General features: G+C 43.5%; 1 protein-coding gene across 1 annotated transcript in view; it reads right to left on the reverse strand.

The window, feature by feature from the left end:
• Positions 1-23031, reverse strand: part of ATRNL1 (attractin like 1) — a 1004401-nt gene that overhangs the window by 792608 nt on the left and 188762 nt on the right. Inside the window, exon 6 of the mRNA XM_077454933.1 lies at positions 6123-6297. Coding sequence (XP_077311059.1) covers positions 6123-6297 — 175 coding nt within the window. The remainder of the gene's footprint in view (positions 1-6122; positions 6298-23031) is intronic.

A 23031-nucleotide genomic window follows, 5' to 3' on the forward strand; every position in this document is an offset into this window, starting at 1 on the left:
AAGTACGCCATACAGTCCGCTCGTGTGTACGCGGCATTTAAGTGACGCAGTGCTGCATTGCAAAAAATGGCCTAGTCACTGAGCAGAAAAATCTTCCGGCCTGAAGTGGTTAAAATAGAAAAGGGATAGATCATGCCAACTGCAGAGAGCTGTTTTATAGTTTTTGATCTGGCTGATGATTTTTCTATTCTGTCATATAAAGATTGTTGGTACTTTTTGTTTTTATTTATTTTTATTTTTGAAATCCAAAGCAGAATGTGTGGATTGTGAAATCTGTGTTCCTTTTCCTTATAAGTGCAGTGGTAAGCTGAAGAAAATTTTTAATTTAGGGATATCTCTGCATGACTGCATAGTATTGTTATCATTTATTATGTTGAGATCAGGAAAATAGTGTCAGATGGAAACTAAGGACTTGTGTTATCTTGCTAAAACTAACAGCAGAGCAAGCAAAGAGGCATTATAATATTGCCAAGAAAAGGTTGCCTTTTGAAACAAGAAACCGGAATCTTACACAAAGAGCATGATAGGAAAAAACAAGCCATTGAGATATATTTATGCAAGCTGGACCCAGTAATGAAGGGTTCATCCTGATATATCAGAGTAGTAGTAGCAAGGTGCTACTGAACAAAGTTACAGACATTATTTTGGCCAATTATTTAGCTTTTAATGGTCCCATATTTTGTGCCGCAAATATTGCAAACAGCTAAACTAAAGATTTGTCAAATGAAAGTCCTTAGAGTCGGTTCACACACTGAGGCAGCACGACTTGCATCGCGACTGCCTCAGGCGACCTGCATTCGACTTCAGCGGCGGCTTGCAAAATGACTTCTTTATAGAAGTCAATGCAAGTCGCCTGAAGTCGCCCCAAAAGTAGTACATGAACCTTTTTCTAAGTCGGAACAACTTGTGTCGCTCCTATTAGAACGGTTCCATAGTACAGAACCCAATGCAGGACACTCTCTAAAGACCCAGATATCAGATATCTGATTTTTTTGAGATGTGATCCCAGTTTTATACGGAGGATGGAAATACCCATACTGAATTTGCAGGTTATCACCCAGAAGGATGCTCTGTATTCAGAGCAATTGGATCCTTTGTCCCCAGCTCAAGAAGCAGAGCTTTATGCTTTAGCAAAGTCCATGAACAACAGAAAGAGTATATTTACTGCATATAGATAGTAGAGATTTAGAGAGCCTTTGATTCCATTTGAAGGGCCAGAAGTTTGTTTTTACTTCGGCAGGTAAACCAATCAAGCATGCTAAGTTAATTGATTGGCTGTCTTCAGCTTTCCAGGTTCTTGCTGGTTCTTGAGGTAGCCATACTAACATTAAAACTCACACATGGAAGCAGACCAGACGACTAAGGATGCTGCATTACAGCCCCGGACAATTGCTGGGTCTGTGCAACTCAGATTCCACCCTAGTTCTGGCCCAGTGAGCTGGGATTAATATTTAAACTTTAAGGATCCCAGAAGGAGAAGAACAAGTGGTCCACAGAGGGCAACTTCTTATGAAACAGGATTTTGGAAAAAGGTGATCTTTTATGTCTGCCAGAAACTATTTTCCCTCCAGCTTGACAAATGGACGGTGTCATCAGTCACAAGCAGTTATGGCTAACTTAGTAAATGAGTGTGGAAAAGTGCCAGGGCCTGAAGTCTCACAGAGAATGTTGCTGAACTTTTAAGGTTTTTGACAAACTTATTTATGTGTTTTCTCATCAATTCCAGATCCTAACAACTTGGAAGGATCTCATAAATTAAAGCCAGGTGACTTGTGGATTGCTAAATGAGCTGTAAAGGCAGAAGGTTTTTTATCTTAATGCATTCTATGCATTAAGATAAAAAAAGTTCTGCGTGTAGCAGTCCCCCCCCCCCTTAATTACCTATCCAGCAATGTCCCCGATCCCTTCAGCCATCCAGGACACTCCTCCTGATTGGCTGAGACAGAGCAGCGGCGCCACTGGCTCCCACGGTTGTCAATCAAAGTCAGTCATCCAATCAGATGAGAGGGTGGAGCCAGAGTGGGGCTTCGTGTCTGAATGGATACACAGAGCTCTGACTCGGCTTGGGTGCCCCCTGTAGCAAGCTGCTGGCTGAGGGGCACTCAAAAGAGGGAGGGGCTAGGGGCAGCGAAGAGGGACCTGAGAAGAGGAGGATCTAGGCTGGTCTATGGAAAAACAACTGCACAGAGGAGGTAAGTATAATATGTTTGTTATTTTTTTTTTTTTTTTTAAATAGCCTTTACAATCACTTTAAGAGACATTTGTATATAAGTAAATGTTTGGAGACAAAAAAACAGCATCTATTTCATGTACAGTTGACAAAACTTGAAGGACAAGTTACCTGGATCAGCAACCAGACACTGCAAAAATGACTAAATGAAAGAATCTCTCTGTTTGATTTGTTTTGTTGTGTAAATTTATTTATTAATGTATGTTGTCAGATGTCCCCCAGTGTCGGTTTTGCTATGCGAGTGTATTCGCACAGACAGACCTTGGTGGAAGACCATTGGCTGCGGAAACCTTCCCGCGGACAGGGCAGATCTGTTTGTTCTTTTAGGGATGTTCGTGTATGCCTCACCAGGAGACTGACCACCTCATGGCGACTGCATTAATGCTCCAAGCAAGCAGATCTGCGCACATGGGAACCATAGCATAATCATACAAAATTATGGCCCACCGAGCCATGATAGAGTACGGGTCGCGTCATTGGTAGCAGTGGGAATGTGCACACGATCGTGTTCAATGGCTCCCGCTGCTGTCTCAGCCAATAAGGAAGGAGAGTCTCCGAGGCTCTTGTGTACAGTGCTGGATTGCGATGGGGCTCAGGTAATCGCTGGTCGCATCGCTGGAGGGATACTGCTGGAACGGGGAACAAGGTAAGAATTTACTCCTTATTCATGCACCCCTAGACATAAAAAGCATTTATGTCTTGCAGTGCATTCAGGGAGGAGAGGGCTATACAAAGGTAGAAGTTTTAAAATACCTGGAGTTAGAAGTTAGGCTTTAAGGATGTGCTCCCACTGTGTTCACACACCACCATCTTCAGAGAGGCACACTCACCACATGAAATCAACCTCAGGTTATACAGGTCAAAGAGTGAACGTTACAGAATATGTAAACCCAACACTTCATATTCCTCATATGTGCCTGCTGTAAGTTTTTTTATGAAAAAGTATCCTGTTTTCTTTGCATTGCTTCCTTTGTCTAAAATTCTTGGTGTTCATGCCATTCCCTCTTCTCCCCCACTTCCCTTTTTATTAAAAACTGACCACACTAGGCATGAAAGAAGAGCGTGTTCAGTTTTCTAGCCATGCTAAGAACTCAACCTTAGTTACATAGTTACTTAGTAGGTGAGGTTGAAAAAAGACACAAGTCCATCAAGTCTAACCTATGTGTGTGATTATATGTCAGTATTACATTGTATATCCCTGTATGTTGCGGTCATTCAATCTGGCTCTCCTCCAATGATCAGACTTGTGCCGACACCCCCCCCTTCCTGCACAGCCATTCACTGGGAAGACCAGTGTCCTGCTAGTTCTCTTCCCCCAGCTCTCTGAGCTCCTTATGCAGGTGAGAACAGAGGAAATGTGCTCCCTTATAAAAAAAGGGGGAAAAAGTTATTTATAATGATATATATTACATACACAGTTTTTTATATACAGTATATACATGCACAGACAAAATATTTGAATACCTTTCATTTCTATTTTAAATTGAATGGGTTGTTTTCCAAGGAGAGGGTTTACATATACTACATTCATGTAGGTAATTTCTGCATCAGAGTCTGAAGTAGAGACGAGTCCCAAACCCATGGCAGTAGGGGGAAATAGTAAGTGTTGTTGCGGAAGGACCGGCGGGTTTACATGACTGTTTCCGCATTTTATGTACTTTCTAGTTTCTACACTAAGAGAGATTTATCAATATGCAGTGATCATAAACAAAAAGTCTATTTAGATGTCTATAGCTACACCCAATATGAAGACCAACATATGGAAGTTACCATGCACTAATGCATAATGCCCTGTACACCCGGTCGGACATTCCGACGACAAAATCCGTTGGATTTTTTACAACAGATTTTGGACCAAACTTGTCTTGCATACACACGGTCGCACAAAGTTGACATACAACACGTACGACGGGACTATAAAGAGACCAGTAGCCAATAGCTTTCGTCTCGTAATTTATTCTGAGCATGCGTGGCACTTTGTGCATCAGAATTGTCTACACACGATTGGAATTTAAACGATCGGATTTTGTTGTCGGAAAATTTTAGATCCAGATCTCAAACTTTGTGTGTTGGAAATTCCGACAGAAAAAGCCAGATGGAGCCCACACACGAACGGAATTTCCAACAACACTCTGATCGCACATTTTCCGTTGGAAAGTCCGACCGCGTGTACAGGGCATTACTCTGAAAGGTTCCTAGAAGCTGCAAGTTATAAGATAAACATTTCATTTGGGCAGCAAAGTGTAGTGGGTAGTACTAATGCCTAGCAATAAAAAGGGTCACTGGTTCAATTCCCAGCCAGGACACTACCTGCCTGGAGTTTGCATGTTCTCCCTGTGTGGGTTTACTCTGGTTTCCTCCCACACTCCAAAGACACGCTGGTAGGTTAATTGGCTTCTGTCCAAAATTGGCCCTAGTATATGAATGTGAGTTGGGGACCTTGGATTGTGGGCTCCTTGAGGGTAGGGTATGATGTATGTGTGGAGCACTGCGTAAAATGACAGCACTATATGGGTACCTTAAATAAATAATATTATAATAGGTGAGCATCTTAATGAGGCACAATGTACAGGGATAGGGACAATGGTAGACACGCATCCACACTCACTCAGGTCGAACTGGATTGACTGGTGTCTTTATTCAACCTTAGTAACTATGTAACATACTTTAAAGGGAACCTGTCACCATCATAGAAAAATCACTAAGCTATGGACCTTATAGCACAGGGGTCTCCAAACTATGGGTCTCCAGTTGTTTAGGAACTACAATTCCCATCATGCCTAATCATGTCTGTGAATGTCAGAGTTGTACAATGCCTCATGGGATGTGCAGTTCCACAACAGCTGGAGGGCCGTAGTTTGGAGATCCCGGATATAGGAGATACCAAACCGTAAGGCCAATCCTGAGCTCCCCGGGAGTTGGAAAAAAAAAACTGTGTGTGCGCATCATGCAAATTTTGACACGGGGAACTAGGACAATCCCCACCCCTACAGAGAATTGTAAGAGGCTCCAAAGCACACCAGAACTTGTATACAGCTAGAAGCTAGGTTCAATGAACAAATGCAGGCAAACGGAGTAAAAAGAGGAATTTCTCCCTCCTTCGAGTCTTTCAAAAATCTAATTTTTCTTTAACTGTTAGCCCGTCCTTTCTCTTTGGCTTTTCATGATAATCATCCCTCTTCTATTCTGGACATGTTGTATGCCAAGTTAGGGGCATTTTAGGCCAGCAGACTCCTCTCTTTGTAGCAGCATCACTGTCATGGTTATGCAATAGAGTTCGTCTGCTTACCTGTCTCCATATGTTCATTTCTAAAGACCAGCCGACCCTCACCTGACTGTTTTTATAATCCATCCTCTGGCATGGCTCCACCCTAGCTCCTATCAGAGAATTCTATATTAACCTGTGCACTGCTAGCCAACCCTGCTGATCAACGTTTGTGTGTTAGCTTCCTGTTACCTGCCGTGTGCTCTTCTATTGTTTTCCGTTACCGACTTTGGTGTGTCCTTGACTATCCCTGTTTGCCTGTGATCCTGACCTTTTGGCGTGTCTCCGACTTTTCCTGTCTGCTTGTGGCCCCGACCTTGGCTTTGTCCCTCACCATCCCTATCCTCCTGTTGCCTACTGTGGGTGTGAGCTGGGGGACCCTGGGGGTCGCGACCTGGAGCCAGTTGCAGCCAAGTCCATCCTCACCACTCGAGGCTCTGGTGAACACCTGCTGGCTCTTAGACTCTGCGCCCCAGGGAATCTTACGCTCTAACCCCGGTGGGATCCATCTTGGTGTTCTGGCGGCCCTGCCTTCCTATCACCTTGACCCCCGTCCGCAGCAGTCAGCCATAGGGTCCTCCTAATCCCTACGGTGTGCATCTATCACGTGGCCTGACAATCACTTACTTCAGTACCATCTGGAAGGCGCTGTAGTTGAACGAGTAGCCGCCCATCACCCACATAAACTTTCCGTGCATGACCGCCTTGTGCGACGCCCGGCCCACTGAAGGGCTGAAGGGTTTTACATTGGGCAGAATCCAGTAAGAGTCAGTTGAGGGAACATTCAGTGAACAATCTGGACCTGTCAATGATAAGAAAATAAAAAAATGTCAGTCAGGTGGACAACAGAAGGGCCAAAATCCAACATCAAACTATGTCAGCAAGCAGTGTGGGCACCACACCAATAGTCAAAGAGTCCACACTGCTGGTGGTTCAACCTGACTACTATTTATTAGGCTGTTTCATTTTCTAATGGAAAAAAATAAACTGTACAATTTTTCCAGTCTTTGCTTATGCCCTGAGTCTGAGTGATGTGAAAGATATATATGCTAAATTTCAAGAAGAGTGGATAATATTTAGAGGTTTCACACTTTAATCCGTTTTGTAAAAGTAGGCAAAAAATACGATTTTTTAATGTTAATTACTTTTATTGGGAAAACTAGAAATCACAAACTTAAAATACTATTAAAATTATACACTTAAGAATAATAGGTAATATGATAGGCAAAACATGTGTTATATTAATCAACTTTGAACAATGCAATTCCTTGTATTCTGTCACGTTGTGGATCCAAAACAATTCAAAGAATGTCTTTGTTTTATTAGTCTCAGGTCTTTTTCTTCAAAAACCATGTTTATACCCTGTAATCGTTTCACTTCCTTTTTCTTTGCTGGTTTGATTTTTAAATTTTTAGTCATATTTTCCTTAACAGCCTGAGTAATACGTTCGTCCAAAAAAAGCCAATCATACTTTGTTTCTGACAGATACCAAAGGTGTCTCTTAGCAACTGTGAGAGCGCATTTTTTTACATCTGCATCTGGGTAAGTGCTCAAAAGCTGTAGCATATCCAAATCATTCTTTGAAGCCCATCGACTTACAATTGCCTCATGCCAAAAGCGAACATATATGAGGCTGACAAAATGTGCAACCCGTTTCATTCCTTCCAATTGTCGTTGAGTATTCACCCCCCTTGGCTTTTTACCTATTGTGTTACATTGCAGGCTTTAGTTCAATGTTTTATTTTTAATCTGAAATATATGTGATGGTTCAGAACACAATAGTCTAAGTTGGTGAAGTAAAATTAGAAAAATATATACATAAAACTATTTTTAAGAAATAAAAAAATGATAATTGGCATGTGTATATTTATTCACCCGCTTTGTTATGAATCCCATAAAAAGCTCTGGTGCTACTAATCACCTTCAGAAGCCACATCATTAGTGAAATGATGTCCACCTGTGTGCAATCTAAGTGTCACATGATCTGTCATTACATATACACACCTTTTTGAAAGTCCAGAGAGGCTGCAACACCTAAGCAAACACTACCATGAAGACCAAGGAACTCTCCAAACAAGTGAAGGACAATGTGGTTCAGAAGTAAAAGTCAGGGTTAGGTTATAAAAAAAATATCCAAATCTTTGATGATCCCTAGGAGCACCATCAACTCTATCATAAACAAATAGAAAGAACATGGAACAACAACAAACCTGCCAAGCACACAAAAACTCACGGACTGGGCAAGGAGGGCATTAATCAGAGAGGCAGCACAGAGACCTAAGGTAACCCTGGAGGAGCTGCAGAGGATGGTGCTAAATACAGGGATATTCTTGAGCAAAACCCATACCACTCTGTGTGTGATTTGAGGCTAGGACGGAGGTTCACCTTCCAGCAGGACAATGACCCCAAACACACTGCTAAAGCAACACTTGAGTGGTTTAAGGGGAAACATGTAAATGTGTTAAAAGGGCCTAGTCAAAGCCCAGACCTCAATCCAATAGAACATCTGTGGTCAGACTTAAAGATTGCTATTTACAAGTGCAAACCATCCAACTTGAAGGAGCTGGAGTATTTTTGCAAGGAGGAATGGGCAAAAATCCCAGAGGTAAGATGTAGCAAGCTCATAGAGACTTATCCAAAGCGACTTGGAGCTGTGATAGCCACAAAAGGTGGCTCTACAAATTATTGGGGGTGAATAGTTATGCACATTGACTTTTTCTGTTATTTTGTCCTATTTGTTGTTTGCTTCACAATAAAAAATAAATAAAAAAAATCATCAAAGTTGTGGACATGTTCTGTAAATGAAGTGATACAAATCTTCAAACAATCCATGTTAATTCCAGGTTGTGATGCAACAAAACATGAAAAATGCCAAGGGGGTGAATAGTTTTGCATGGCACTGTAGGTTCTGTAGGTTTGTTCTTCAGTCAAATTTGTTTTTAAGTCAGAAAAGGGAATTTTTTTTAGGTGTAATGCCAGCCAAAAAATATATATTTTTAAGTTTTTTGGATAGCATAGGGAAGGGTTAACACCCCTATCATGTTTGTTTTGCTGTCTGTGCCCCTGATCAGAAGATTTCACTTCACTTTCTGTCCCAATGAAAATTGGATTTTGAACATTTTGGTTTGTTGTGGAAACAAAGATTGATGATAAAGCATCAGTGGAGGTACCTTTTTCCTATGATTACTCTTACAGGAGTGAATTTCCCTTCTTAGGGGTAGATTTCCTCTCACTTCCTGTTGTCTCCCTCTGTTTGTAAGTAGGAGTCGTTTGTAAGTCGGATGTTGGTAAACCGGGGACCGGCCGTATAGGGAAAAGTGGGTGAAGTGGGAGGGACAGGATGTCTGGTGCTCTCTGATAAAACTCCTCCTACAGAAGGCATTGCTTCTCACCTATGGTTGTTAATCACATGCCTGCAGGCGGCAGTTAACATGGGGGGGGGGGGGGGGGGGTAGTTTATCAATACTGAAGTACACAGAATCTAGAGCAGTCAGGCAAGGCATAGCAACCAATCAGCTTCTATGTTTCATTGTCAAATCTGAATAGGCTAAAGATAGAAGCCGATTGGTTGCCATGCACAACTGCCCCTGATTCTGTCTGCTCTGTTTTTTATACAATTTCTTCACAATGTTTTGTGATGGCTGCTTCATACGGAGGGAGGGTTGACATATGTTTAAACTTTATAAGAGAAAAAGTATTTATAACTATTCAGTAAGCACTCTCTCCTTCTTTCTGCGCACACACACACATTTTAAATTATATATATATATATTTAATTTTTTTAATTATCTCACAAAAGTGAGTACACCCCTCACATTTTGTAAATATTTTATTCTATCAATGACAACACTGAAGAAATGACACTTTGCTACAATGTAAAGTAGTGAGTGTACAGCTTGCATAACAGTGTATCTGTGGGGCATCCTTTAACGGAAGGTGGAGAAGTGCAAGGTCTCTAACATCCACCAGCTCTGTGATGTTGTCTTGGAGGAGTGGAAGAAGACTCCAGTGGCAACCTGTGAAGCTCTGGTGAACTCCATTCCCAAGAGGGTTAAGGCAGATTTATACCGTATCTCACAAAAGTAAGTATACCCCTCACATTTTTGTAAATATTTTATTATAGCTTTTCATGTGACAACACTGAAGAGATGACACTTTGCTGCAATGTAAAGTAGTGAGTGTACAGCTTGTATAACAGTGTAAATCTGCTCTCCCCTCAAAATAATTCAACATACAGCCAACATGTACTGTGACATACTGAAGCAGAGTAGAGGAGACTGAGCGCAGGGCAGTATTTCAACATGATAACGACCCCAAACACCTCCAAGATGACCACTGCTTTGCTAAAGAAGCTGAAGGTAAAGGTGATGGAATGGCCAAGCATGTCTCCAGACCTAACCCCTACTGGGAATCTGTGGGGCATTCTTAAATGGAAGGTGGAGGAGCGCAAGGTCTCTAGCATCCACCAGCTCTGTGATGTCGTCTTGGAGGAGTGGAAGAGGACTCCAGTGGCAACCTGTGAAGCTCTGGTGAACTCCATGCCCAAGAGGGTTAAGGTAGTGCTGGAAAATAACGGTGGCCACACAAAATATTGACACTTTGGGCTCAATTTGGACATTTTACCTTAGGGGTGTACTCACTTTTGTTGCCAGCGGTTTAGACATTAATGGCTGTGTGTTGAGTTATTTTGAGGCGACCGCAAATTTACACTGTTCTACAAGTTGTACACTCACTACTTTACATTGTAGCAATGTGTTATTTCTTCAGTGTTGTCACATAAACAGATATAATAAAATATTTACAGAGATGTGAGGGGTGTACTCACTTTTGTGAGATACTATATATATATATATATATATATATATATATATATATCACCACATCCCAAATATAACATAGAAAGCAAATAAGTACAATCAGGTAGAGGAAATTTTTTAGGTGTATTTATATTTATGTCACTCAATTTTTATCAATGCATTCACAAAAATAAAAGTATTTTATACAAAACAAAAATTAAAGGAGAAGTCCAGGCTGAGCTTGTTTGGCTGGGCTTCTCCTATGGGTCACACGAGTGCAATTCCTTTTGTACTCCTGTGACCCGTCTTCAGCGGAGAGCGGTCTGAAGTGGTCTAAAGAACACAATAAAAAATACAGTAAATATATAGATCTTATATAACAAAATATATATTTCATACATTTATTCATTATTATTACTATTATTTAAATATGTTCATAATAAAGGCCCATACACACGATCAGACTTTTTGACAACAAACATGCAAATTAGCTGTTTTGGAGCAACATCCGACCGTGTGTACGCTCCATCGGACAAACTTTTTTGGTTTTCATCAGACTTTTGTTGGCTGTGCGAACGGACAAACTTTCTGGCAACAAAAGTCAGATGGAGCAAAGTCTGATCATGTGTACAGAAAACCATAGGACTTTTGTACAAAGTACAAACACGCATGCTCAGAACCAATGCAAAAGATCAAACAACAATACAGAAGTTGACCAAAGGTGGCGGTAAAGAGCAGAAAAACCACATGATTTGGTAAAAGTTGGCTGAAAAAGTCCTGCTGTGTGTATGCAATACAAGTTCAGGGCCGACGCCCTTTGTACAAAAATCCAAGGGAAAGTTTTTACAAAGTCCTATCGTGTGTATGAGGCTTTACACTTAAGGCCCATACACACGATCAGACTTTTTTACAACAAACATGCAAATTAGCTGTTTTGGAGCAACATCCGACCATGTGTACGCTCCATCGGACAAACTTTTTTGGTTTTCATCTGACTTTTGTTGGCTGTGCGAACGGACAAACTTTCTGGCAACAAAAGTCCGATGGAGCAAAGTCTGATCGTGTGTACAGAAAACCATAGGACTTTTGTACAAAGTACAAACAGGCATGCTCAGAACCAATGTAAAAGATCAGACAACAATACAGAAGTTGACCAAAGGTGGCGGTAAAGAGCAGAAAAACCACGTGATTTGGTGAAAGTTGGCTGAAAAAGTCCTGCTGTGTGTATGCAATACAAGTTCAGGGCCGACGCCCTTTGTACAAAAATCCAAGGGAAAGTTTGTACAAAGTCCTATCGTGTGTATGAGGCTTTACAAAGGTGTCTTCTATGGGTCTCTGTAAAAGCATAAAAAATTCCCCTCCTGGGTTTTTAGGGGGCACACCAGAGCATGAATCAAATCCCTATAACTAAATCTATTTTTTTCTATCTTTCCCAAGGAGAATAATAAATTGCCACTTGTGGAGAAATGAATGTAACTCCAAATTAGGTAAACTGACCTGAATATATCATATGACTGTGATAATAACTTTTGGCCACCAGGGGTCACATGCAATTGTTGTTTACATAATAATCACAGGGGAATGTATCTTGCATTCCTATTCTTGTTAAAAAAAAGGAAACCTGGGTCAATGACTCATTGCAATCCTCTTTTGTTGTCTTCACACACATATATACACATATATATGATGTGTGTGTGTGTGTGTGTGTGTGTGTGTGTGTGTGTGTCCCGGTTTCCTTTATATATCTTGTAAGTTAATGTGATTGTAGCCGTATTAGTGCAATTGTGACAGAGAAAATTGAGTACTGTCCGTGATACTTTTTTTATTTGCACTAACATACAATTTTTCAGGACAAGCTTTCGGGGTATGTCCCCTTCTTCAAGGTCCAAGCAGTACTGATTTACCAATTTTTAAGCAGAATGTAAAAAAAAAAAAAAAAACATCCTTTCCCTCAGAGGTGGTTTTTTTTTGTTTTGTTTTTACATTCTGCTTAAAAATTTGTAAATCAGTACTGCTTGGACCAAGATACATTCCTCTGTGATTTATTATGTGAATAACAATTGTAAAGTGACCCCTGGTGGCCAAAAGTGATATATTGACTTAATATTATTTTAAAAATTTTATTACGGACCCCTTTAATACACTCTATAAATAGATAATTTATAGCCATGTTTATTTCTCCAGAGGATAAAATCCTTATTAACCTTATTCACACTGAGAAAGATAAAATAAAATAGAATGGTTAAGTTATAAATACAGGTCTGAATCCATAATCACTATTTAATGTAAATATGAATATAAACCACCATTAGGTGTTATATAGATCTAATCAAAAACTGAAAAATTAAGAGTATTATTCCTTTAAAGGGATTGTTAGTCCCAGTGTCTCATGCTCTTTTGTCCCCGCTACAGTCCCAAGAGGGGACATTTTCTCGGCTTTTAAAGAGATCCATAGAAGACATCTTTGTAAGCATAATCATGGAAATGTTTAAATATTATAATAAAAATACAGTATCTCACAGAAGTGAGTACACCCCTCACATTTTTGTAAATATTTTATTTTATCTTTTCATGTGACAACACTGAAGAAATGACACTTTGCTACAATGTAACGTAGTGAGTGTACAGCTTGGATAACAGTGTAAATTTGCTGCACCCTCAAAATAACTCAACATACAGCCATTAATGTCTAAACTGCTGGCAACACAAGTGAGTACACCCCTAAGTGAAAATGTCCAAATTGGGCCCAAAGTGTTAATATTTTGTGTGGCCACCATTATTTTCCAGCACTACCTTAACCCTCTTGGGCATGGAGTTTACCAGAGCTTCACAGGTTGCCACTGGAGTCCTCTTCCACTCCATCACAGAGCTGGTGGATGTTAGAGACCTTGCGCTCCTCCACCTTCTGTTTAAGGATGCTCCACAGATGCACAGTAGGGTTTAGGCCTGAAGACATGCTTGGCCAGTCCATCACCTTTACCTTCAGCTTCTTTAGCAAAGCAGTGGTCATCTTGGAGGTGTTTGGGGTCGTTATCATGTTGAAATACTGCCCTACGCTCAGTCTCCTCTGCTCTGCTTCAGTATGTCACAGTACATGTTGGCTGTATGTTGAATTATTTTGAGGGGAGCGCAAATTTACACTGTTATACAAGCTGTACACTCACTACTTTACATTGCAGCAAAGTGTCATCTCTTCAGTGTTGTCACATGAAAAGATATAATAAAATATTTACAAAAATGTGAGGGGTATACTTACTTGTGTGAGATACGGTATATATCTGAAAATATATGATGCATGTATATATATTTACTGTATTTATATATTTTTGATCAACATTTCCAATAACTGCCTGAAGAAGCGGTTCATTTGCCACAAGACACTTCACAGTGGCCAATCCTCCTACTGTGTATTTGATTGTAATATGTGGTGTCAGGGTTGGCCCGAACACATTGTGCTGCCCGGGTCCAAGAATAAAATTCTGCCCCCCCCCAAAAAAAAGATCATGCCCACCAAAAGGCCCCCACATCCATTATTGTACATCATGATAATTAAAACTAAAATTAATCAGGAAGTCTGATTTACCTGCAATAGCACCTTGTCTATATGCAAAATTATATGACATACTACCATTATGTTCAATTCCAAAGGGCGGGCTAGGGCAGTATATGGACAGGCTAGGGTAGTATAAGGGAATGCTAGGGTAGTATATAGACAGGCTAGGGTAGTATATGGACAGGTTAGGGTAGTAAATGGGCACGCTAGGGTAGTATATATACAGGCTAGGAGAGTATATGGGCAGGCTAGTGTGGTATATAGACAGGCTAACGTAGTATATGGACAGGCTAAGGTAGCATATGGACAGGCTAAGATAGGATATAGTCAGGCTAGGGCAGTATGGGGCAGGCGGAGCAGCCCGGGGTGCAGTTATCATCATGACCCACAAAACTGCTGGAAAAAAAATCTTGGTCTTATTTGCTGGGTAAATAGAAGAGAAGGAGAGGCGACCGTAGTTGGGTAGTATAAGGGAATAGTAGGGTAGTATATAAAGAGGCTAGGGTAGTATATGGACAGGTTAAGGTAGTAAATGGGCACGCTAGGGTAGTATATGTACAGGCTAGGAGAGTATATGGACAGGCGAGGGTAGTATATAGACAGGCTAAGGTAGTATATGGACAGGCTAAGGTAGTATATGGACAGGCTAAGGTAGTATATGGACAGGCTAAGGTAGTATATGGACAGGCTAGGGTAGTAAATAGACAGACTAAGGTAGTATATGGACAGACTAGGATAGGATATAATCAGGCTAGGGCAGTATGCGGCAGGTGGAGCAGCCCAGGGGGCAGGTGGAGCAGCCTGGGGGGCAGGTGGAGCAGCCTGGGGGCAGTTGTCATCATGACCCACAAAACAGCTGGGAAAAAAATCTTGGGTCTTATTTGCTGGGTAAATAGAAGAGAAGGAGAGGCGACGGTAGTTCAATTTGCTGCCCCTCTCAAAGTGCTGCCTGGGTCCAATGGACGCACTGGGACGTGTGGTAGGACTGGCTCTATGTGGTGTGGTAAAGATAACAGAAATGTCTCTCTATATTGAAGATATATTAACCTATTGTACATATACTGTATACCAGGGATATGCATTTAGCGGACCTCCAGCTGTTGCAAAACTACAAGTCCCATCATGCCTCTGCCTCTGGGTGTCATGCTTGTGGCTGTCAGTCTTGCTATGCCTCATGGGACTTGTAGTTCTGCAACAGCTGGAGGTCCGCTAATTGCATATCCCTGCTGTATACAAATAAAATTACAGTGAATATAAGGACGAGGTATATATCGAAAAGGATATATGTATAAATTAAGACTGGTGAGATTTTTTTTAATATTAAAAAGACTTTTGTTGTGAATTCATCAACAAAAATATGCCCACTACTTGGTTCTACCTATTAGTTTTCCATATTATGTTCGGTGAGCAAATATTTTAGCCATTATTGCAGCATTTATTTTGTTATGCGAGTTTAACATTTTTACATGCTTTCAGCTTTGCAGAGGTACACTGCACTGCAGTTTTCCTGTGGGTTTGCTGTACTTAGCCATAGACTTCTGTTATATACTGGGGGTTTGGTACACCCTGAATGCAGGAGATTTGGTGCACTTTTTTTTTTAATAAAGTGCACCACATCTGCAGGATATAATAGAAGTCTATGGCAAAGCACAGCTTACCCAGGAAAGTTGCAGATAGGGATGGCCGAACTGTTCGCCCGGCGGTCGGTTCGAGGCGAATTTGGCGTGTTCGCGATTTGCCCGATCGGCAGACTATTGCCACTGTTCGCCTGGCGGACATATGTGTTTACAGTGTGAAAGAACTTTGACCCATGATGACACACCCATCATGGGGTACAGGACAGCCAATTGAGACATTTCAGCACATGGACAATTGGACATTCCCCCTACCTTCTAAATAGACCTGATCTGGTGGCCATTTTACATTCTGTCTTATGTCAGTTTAGGGACAGGACGCTGTGTGGAGCAGGAAGAGACTGTAGTGACACAAATCGCTAGCTATAAGGTCCACAAAAGTTATTTTAAGGACTGGTATAGGTGTAGTACAGTATATAGGGTGCAGTGCAAAGCCTGGCTTTTGTCAGTGTAGGGAAGGACAGGACACTGTGTGCCGCAGGGACAGTCAGTTTAATCACTAGCTAGCTATTACTATTAGGTCCACAAAGGTCCTTTTAAGGACTGGTATAGGTGTACAGTATATAGGGTTCTGGTGCACTGCTGTGCTGGTGATTGCTGACTGCACTGCTGACTGATTCTGCAGCTGTCTTTTGTCAGTGCAGGGACAGGACACTGTGTGGAGTAGGGACAGTCAGTTTAATCACTAGCTATTACTATTAGGTCCACAAAGGTCCTTTTAAGGACTGGTATAGGTGTACAGTATATAGGGTTGTACACGTATAATATACTTTCTTCCAAATGTAGAAAGAAAATTATACTTGACTGCTGTCTTATATCAGTGTTGGGACTGAGGGACAGTCTGCAAATCACTAGCTACTAGGTCCACAAAGGTCCTTTTAAGGACTGGTATAGGTGTACAATATATAGGGTGCTGGTGCAGGGCTGTGCTGCAGATTACTGCCCTATTCTGCAGCAGTCCTTTATCATTGTAGTGACTGAGGGACAGTCTGCAAATCACTAGCTACTAGGTCCACAAAGGTCCATGTAAGGACTAGTATAGGTGTACAATATATAGGGGGCTGGTGCAGGGCTGTGCTGCAGATTACTGCCCTATTCTGCAGCAGTCCTTTATCATTGTAGTGACTGAGGGACAGTCTGCAAATCACTAGCTACTAGGTCCACAAAGGTCCATGTAAGGACTGGTATAGGTGTACAATATATAGGGTGCTGGTGCAGGGCTGTGCTGCAGATTGCTGCTGGTTTCTGCAGCAGTCTTTTATCAGTGTAGGGACTTAGGTACAGTCTGCAAATCACTAGCTACTAGGTCCACAAAAGTCCTTGTAAGGACTGGTATAGGTGTACAATATATAGGGTTGTGGTGCACTGCTGCTGACCGCTGCCCTATTCTGCAGCAGTCTTTTATCAGTGTAGGGACTGAGGGACAGTCTGCAAATCACTAGCTACTAGGTCCACAAAGGTCCTTTTAAGGACTGGTATTTGGTGTGCAGTATATAGGTGTGTAATACACGTATAAAATACTTGCACATACAGAAAGCATAGTATAGTGCGTTTCCACTGTGCAGCATTGTGACTGCTAAGCGGTTCTGCATCGATACTACAAAAAGTGACAAACGCAATTTAAAAAAAAGTATTATAACTGGTGTGATAGACCAGTGGCCCCCAAAAACGACAGACTGAAGCGGGGTTTTATATACCTTCTTCCACATACATACTGCACTTCTCTAGAGACTTTTGTCACAGGGTCATTTAAAAAATGACAGGCAGAGGAAGAGGCAGGCCCTTCCGCAGGTGTGGTAGGGGTAGGGCAGGAGAAACAGGCTTGAGCCAAAGTGGCAAATTGCAGAAGGTCCGTGCGATTACGTCAAAGGAAGCACCACTGGTCAGATGTCTTATTTGCGATTGCCCGACGCGATGGAACTCCACCTTCTATATGCTTGATAGGCTGCTCCAGCAGAAACATGCAGTTAACGTCTACCTGTACGAACTCTGCGGCAGAACAGGTTCTGGGAAACTGGGTGTATTTTCACCGCGCCAGTGGCTGCTCATACGCGACGCATGCAGACTTCTGCGGCCATTTGATCAGCGCACCAAACTGGTCAGTCGCAGCCATGGCGCCATCAGTGACATGGTACCTTATGCCTTCTTTATGGAGCGTGCATTGTGTCGTGTCATTGATCAAGCCGTGGAGGAGCAGGAGCGGGAAGATGAGGAAGTCGCAATGCTGGATGAATTCCCAGGGGGGGCTTCTCTATCTGAGACAAGTCAACAACAGGAGTCTGAAGAGGAGTCAGAGGAGGATGGTGCCGAGGCGGATGAGGAGGAGCAAGAAGAGCATACTTTAACCATTCTGGGATCCCTGTTGTGCATGGATGGGGAGAGGAGAACAAGGAGGACGACATTATCCTGGATGATGAGCAGGAGCCAGGCCACCACACCGCTTCCAGTTTAGTGCAAATGGGGGCCTTCATGCTCCAGTTTTTTAACAGGGACCCCCGTATAAAAAGCATAAGGGTCAAGGACCAGTACTGAGTGGCAACGTACTTAGAACCCCGGTACAAACACAAAATGGCTGAAATGTTACCACCGTCACAGAGGGCTGTCAGAATGGAGCACTTCCAGGCCTAGCTTCGAGAAATGCTGCATTCTGCTTTTGCGTGCGCTGGCAGAGGAGGAATTCCCACTCCCAGAGAAAGCGTTGTGGGTACCAATCCAACAGTGCCTGCAAGAAGAGGGCGGTTTGAAGATGTGTTGGTGACTTCTGATATGAGGTCATTCTTTCAGCCGACCCATCGACAGGTCTCATCTGGATCCAGCATCAGGGAACGCCTAGACCAACAGGTGTCCGACTACATCAGGTTAACGGCCGATGTGGATGCTCTGAGTGATGAACCCCTGGACTACTGGGTGGGCAGGCTTGACCTCTGGCCAGAGCTTGCCCAATTTGCAATGGAACTGTTGGCTTGCCCCTCGTCCAGTGTCCTGTCCGAAAGGACGTTCAGCGCAGCAGGGGGGATCGTGACCGATAAGCGTATTGCCTAGCTCACGACAGTGTTGACTACCTCACATTTCTAAAAATGAATAAGGCATGCATCTCGGAGGAATTCAACACATGTGACCAGTAGACCATGTATATCTCTATAAACAATTTATTTAATCGAGCACACAGACATTTTTTTCTACATTTGGTTCACTTCCTTGTACAAAAAAAAGCACAACGTACTATATGCTCGTACCCGCCTGTTTGAAGAGGTTGACCGGTGTCATATTTTTGGGGCCCAGCAGCGAGTTGCTGGTATCAGTGCTGCTGTCAGTGCTCTCTATCTCGGTGCTGGTGTCAGTGCTCTCTATCACGGTGCTGGTGTCAGTGCACTCTATCACGGTGAAGGTGTCAGTGCACTCTATCACGGTGAAGGTGTCAGTGCACTCTATCACGGTGCTGGTGTCAGTGCACTCTATCACAGTGCTGGTGTCAGTGCACTCTATCACGGTGCTGGTGTCAGTGCACTCTATCTCGGTGCTGGTGTCAGTGCTCTATATCACCGTGCTGGTGATCATCTCCTGCACCCTCTTCATAGCCTACCCTGACCTTTCCTCTCCTCCATTGCCTTCATGCGCTCCTGAGTCCTGAATTGTCAAAATTTCACAGATAAAAAAAAGAATGCTTGTAGTTATCGATCCCAGATTCACTTCATACATGTGTTATGTCAGTGGCCATGTGGTGGGACTATGTGTGCACAGCTAGTAAGTATTTTGTGGCTGAAAATATGACCTGTAGGTTTTTAAAGGTCGCCTGCCATTGAAGTCAATGGAGTCCGCCGCAAACTTTGCAGTTCGCAAACTTTTGACCGCGTTCGCGAAACGTCCCGTCGGAAGTTCGTCCATCTCTAGTTGCAGATGCACTGCACTGCACCCACAGTGCAGGTAAACTGCAGTACATCAGTGTGAAAGCAGCCTTATAGGGGGCTTAGAGCAGTAAGGGTTAATTTATATTTGTAGTTTGGGCGGGTGGTAAAACCCCATGTTTTTGTCATCCCAGCCCAAACTGCACCCCTTTGAGCTGCAGTGGCCAGGGGTGTACACATGTCACAGCGGCAGCAGGACTTATACGCCCTGTCATGATTGGTGGGTGTAGCACCTGCCAAGCGTTAACCATTCAAGTAAATGAGACTGCATTACAGCAAACAAGGGGTTAAAGCAGGCAGCATTCTTGCTTTCTCACCACCTGCTTTAACCCCTTGGACCCCCACAGAAGCATGCAGTTGCGGGATGCTTGCAGAGGGGCCCCTTTTACTTAATTCGGTCACAATTGGCAGGAGGTAGCACACATCAAAAGCAACAGGGGGCTTCGTTCCTGCTGTGACATGTGTACACCTTTGGCTGCTGCCTCCGCAGCTAAAGGGGGTAGGGATTAGGGGGCGCTAAAACTGCAACTCAAACGCAGGATTTTACAACAAGCCCTAAAGGCGCCATTGCCAAATGCAGCTAAGGGCTCATCCACATGTGCAGCAGGCACAGATTACACAAAACCTAAATTTATGTGTGCTTGTGAAATGGCAACAAACTTCAGTGCCCTATATTTTCTATAGGCGATACTTCAAAATCCCCCTATAGGTCATCAGTTTAGTGCTCTGGAGGAGGTCTGGTGTTAGAATTTTTGCTCTCACTCCAGCCCGCTCGGCAGGGCCGTCTTTAGCGCAGGGCAAACGGGGCACCTGCCCTGGGCCCAATGTTTGTAGGGGGGCCCGCACTGCTACCCGCGAATTGGGGCCCCAATGAAGGTTTTGCAGAGTGTGCAAAGGACACGGGACGGGAGGCTGTATTCCTGTGCTAGCCAGCTGAGAGGGGGCGGGGCCGGGAGCTCCACTGACGCTCTGACCCCGCCCCCCTGCAGCCTGTATGCTCAGAACAGAGCGGCTGTAGTGAGAGCCAGTAAACGGAGTGGGAGCGTCAGTGGAGCTCCCGGCCCAGCCCCCGGACCTCTGTATTCCCCAGCCAGTATAGAGGGGGCGGGGCCGGGAGCTCCACTGACGCTCCCACTCCGAGCACTGGTTCTCACTACAGCCGCTCTGTTCCGAGCATACAGGCTGCACGGGGCGGGGTCAGAGCGTCAGTGGAGGTCCCGGCCCCGCCCCCTCTCAGCTGGCTAGCGCGGGAATACAGCCTCCCATGTCCTCTGTGCACTCTGCAAAACCTTCATTGGGGCCCCAATTCACGAGTAATGGGTCCCCCTACAAAGCATCAGTGGAGCTCCCGGCTGTTGTTGTGAGATCAGAGAATGGAAGCCCCGCCCACATACCTCTAAATGTATGTAGTGTGTTTGGCTGCTCAGGTATGTCCTTGCACCCATAAAATGCCTGACTGCTAAAACCCTGAGCTGTGCTAAAAGTTCTCTGACCATCACCTGTAGCATGTCCGCAGTCTCTGATTGTCTCCTGCAGTATGTCCGCAGTCTCTGATTGTCTCCTGCAGTATGTCCGCAGTCTCCGATTGTCTCCTGCAGTATGTCCGCAGTCTCTGATTGTCTCCTGCAGTATGTCCGCAGTCTCTGATTGTCTCCTGCAGTATGTTCGCAGTCTCTTATTGTCTCCTGCAGTATGTCCGCAGTCTCTGATTGTCTCCTGCAGTATGTTCGCAGTCTCTGATTGTCTCCTGCAGTATGTCCGCAGTCTCTTATTGTCTCCTGCAGTATGTTCGCAGTCTCTGATTGTCTCCTGCAGTATGTCCGCAGTCTCTGATTTTCTCCTGCAGTATGTCTGCAGTCTTTGATTGTATCCTGCAGTATGTCCACAATCTTATGGTCTCCTGCAGTATGTCCGCAGTCTCTTATTGTCTCCTGCAGTATGTCCGCAGTCTCTTATTGTCTCTTGCAGTATGTCCGCAGTCTCTTATTGTCTCCTGCAGTATGTCCGCAGTCTCTGATTGTCTCCTGCAGTATGTCCGCAGTCTCTGATTGTCTCCTGCAGTATGTCCGCAGTCTCTGATTGTCTCCTGCAGTATGTCCGCAGTCTCTGATTGTCTCCTGCAGTATGTTCGCAGTCTCTGATTGTCTCCTGCAGTATGTTCGCAGTCTCTGATTGTCTCCTGTAGTATGTCCCCAGTCTCTGTCTCCTGCAGTATATCGCCAGTCTCTGATTGTCTCCTGCAGTATGTCGCCAGTCTCTGATTGTCTCCTGCAGTATGTCGCCAGTCTCTGATTGTCTCCTGCAGTATGTCCGCAGTCTCTGATTGTCTCCTGCCGTATGTCCGCAGTCTCTGATTGTCTCCTGTAGTATGTCTGCAGTCTCTGATTGTCTCCTGCAGTATGTTCACAGTCTCTGATTGTCTCCTGCAGTATGTTCACAGTCTCTGATTGTCTCCTGTAGTATGTCCCCAGTCTCTGTCTCCTGCAGTATATCGCCAGTCTCTGATTGTCTCCTGCAGTATGTCGCCAGTCTCTGATTGTCTCCTGCAGTATGTCAGCAGTCTCTGATTGTCTCCTGTAATATGTCCCCAGTCTCTGTCTCCTGCAGTATGTCACCAGTCTCTGATTGTCTCCTGCAGTATGTCGCCAGTCTCTGATTGTCTCCTGCAGTATGTCGCCAGTCTCTGATTGTCTCCTGCCATATGTCCGCAGTCTCTGATTGTCTCCTGCCGTATGTCCGCAGTCTCTGATTGTCTCCTGTAGTATGTCTGCAGTCTCTGAACCTCTCCTGTAGTATGTGTATTAATGTGCCCCTTTACTTTCTCAATTATTTAGGATTGCTCCACTGCTCAGTGAGAGGTAATGATGTGTATTAGCCTGTAGCAACCAATCAGCAAACAGTAGTGATCTGCTTTAATCTCTAGCAGCCAATCAGTAAGTGGTAATGATGTGCATTAACCTTTAGCAACCAATCGGCAAGCAGAAATTATGTGTTGTAACCTCTAGCAACCAGCCAGCGAGCAGTAAGGATAGGCTGCAACCTCTGGCAACCAATTGCAATCACTGCGTGATCTGCTGCAGTAAACTGATTTTGAGTCTACCTGCTATTTTTTGTATGTCTCAGAATGGAGGGGGGGGGCCAAGAAAATGTTTGCCCAGGGCCCAATCAAAATTAAAGACGGCCCTGCCGCTCGGCGATATGTAATGTGTATCGCAATCAACTTATTCACATGTAAGCACCCCCCGAGGGGTTTATGTGCTTGGGTGTAACTTTACTTTTTTGCAAAAAAATATTTTTTTTTACTTAATCACTTCAATAGTGGGCACTCCCCCCACCCCCTTTCCTGCCCGGGACAATTTTCAGATTCACATCATATTTTGAATGACAATTGCACGGTCATGCGACGTTGTACCCAAATTAAATTGTTATTTTTTTCCCCACAAATAAGCGCTTTCTTTTGGTTGTATTTGATCACCACTAGGATTTTTATTTTTTGCACTACAAATAAAAAAAAATTTAAAAATTTGAGGAAAAAAAAAAAGATTTTCTTTGTTTCTGTTACAAAACTTTCTAAATAAGTAATTTTTCTCCTTCACCAACGGGCACTGATGAGGCAGTACTGATTGGCACTGATGAGAAGGCACTTAT

The sequence above is a fragment of the Lithobates pipiens genome, unplaced genomic scaffold (assembly GCF_037356315.1).
Source record: "Lithobates pipiens isolate NorthernLeopardFrog02 unplaced genomic scaffold, aLitPip1_a1.2 Scaffold_25, whole genome shotgun sequence".
In the NCBI taxonomy this organism is placed as follows: Eukaryota; Metazoa; Chordata; class Amphibia; order Anura; family Ranidae; genus Lithobates; species Lithobates pipiens.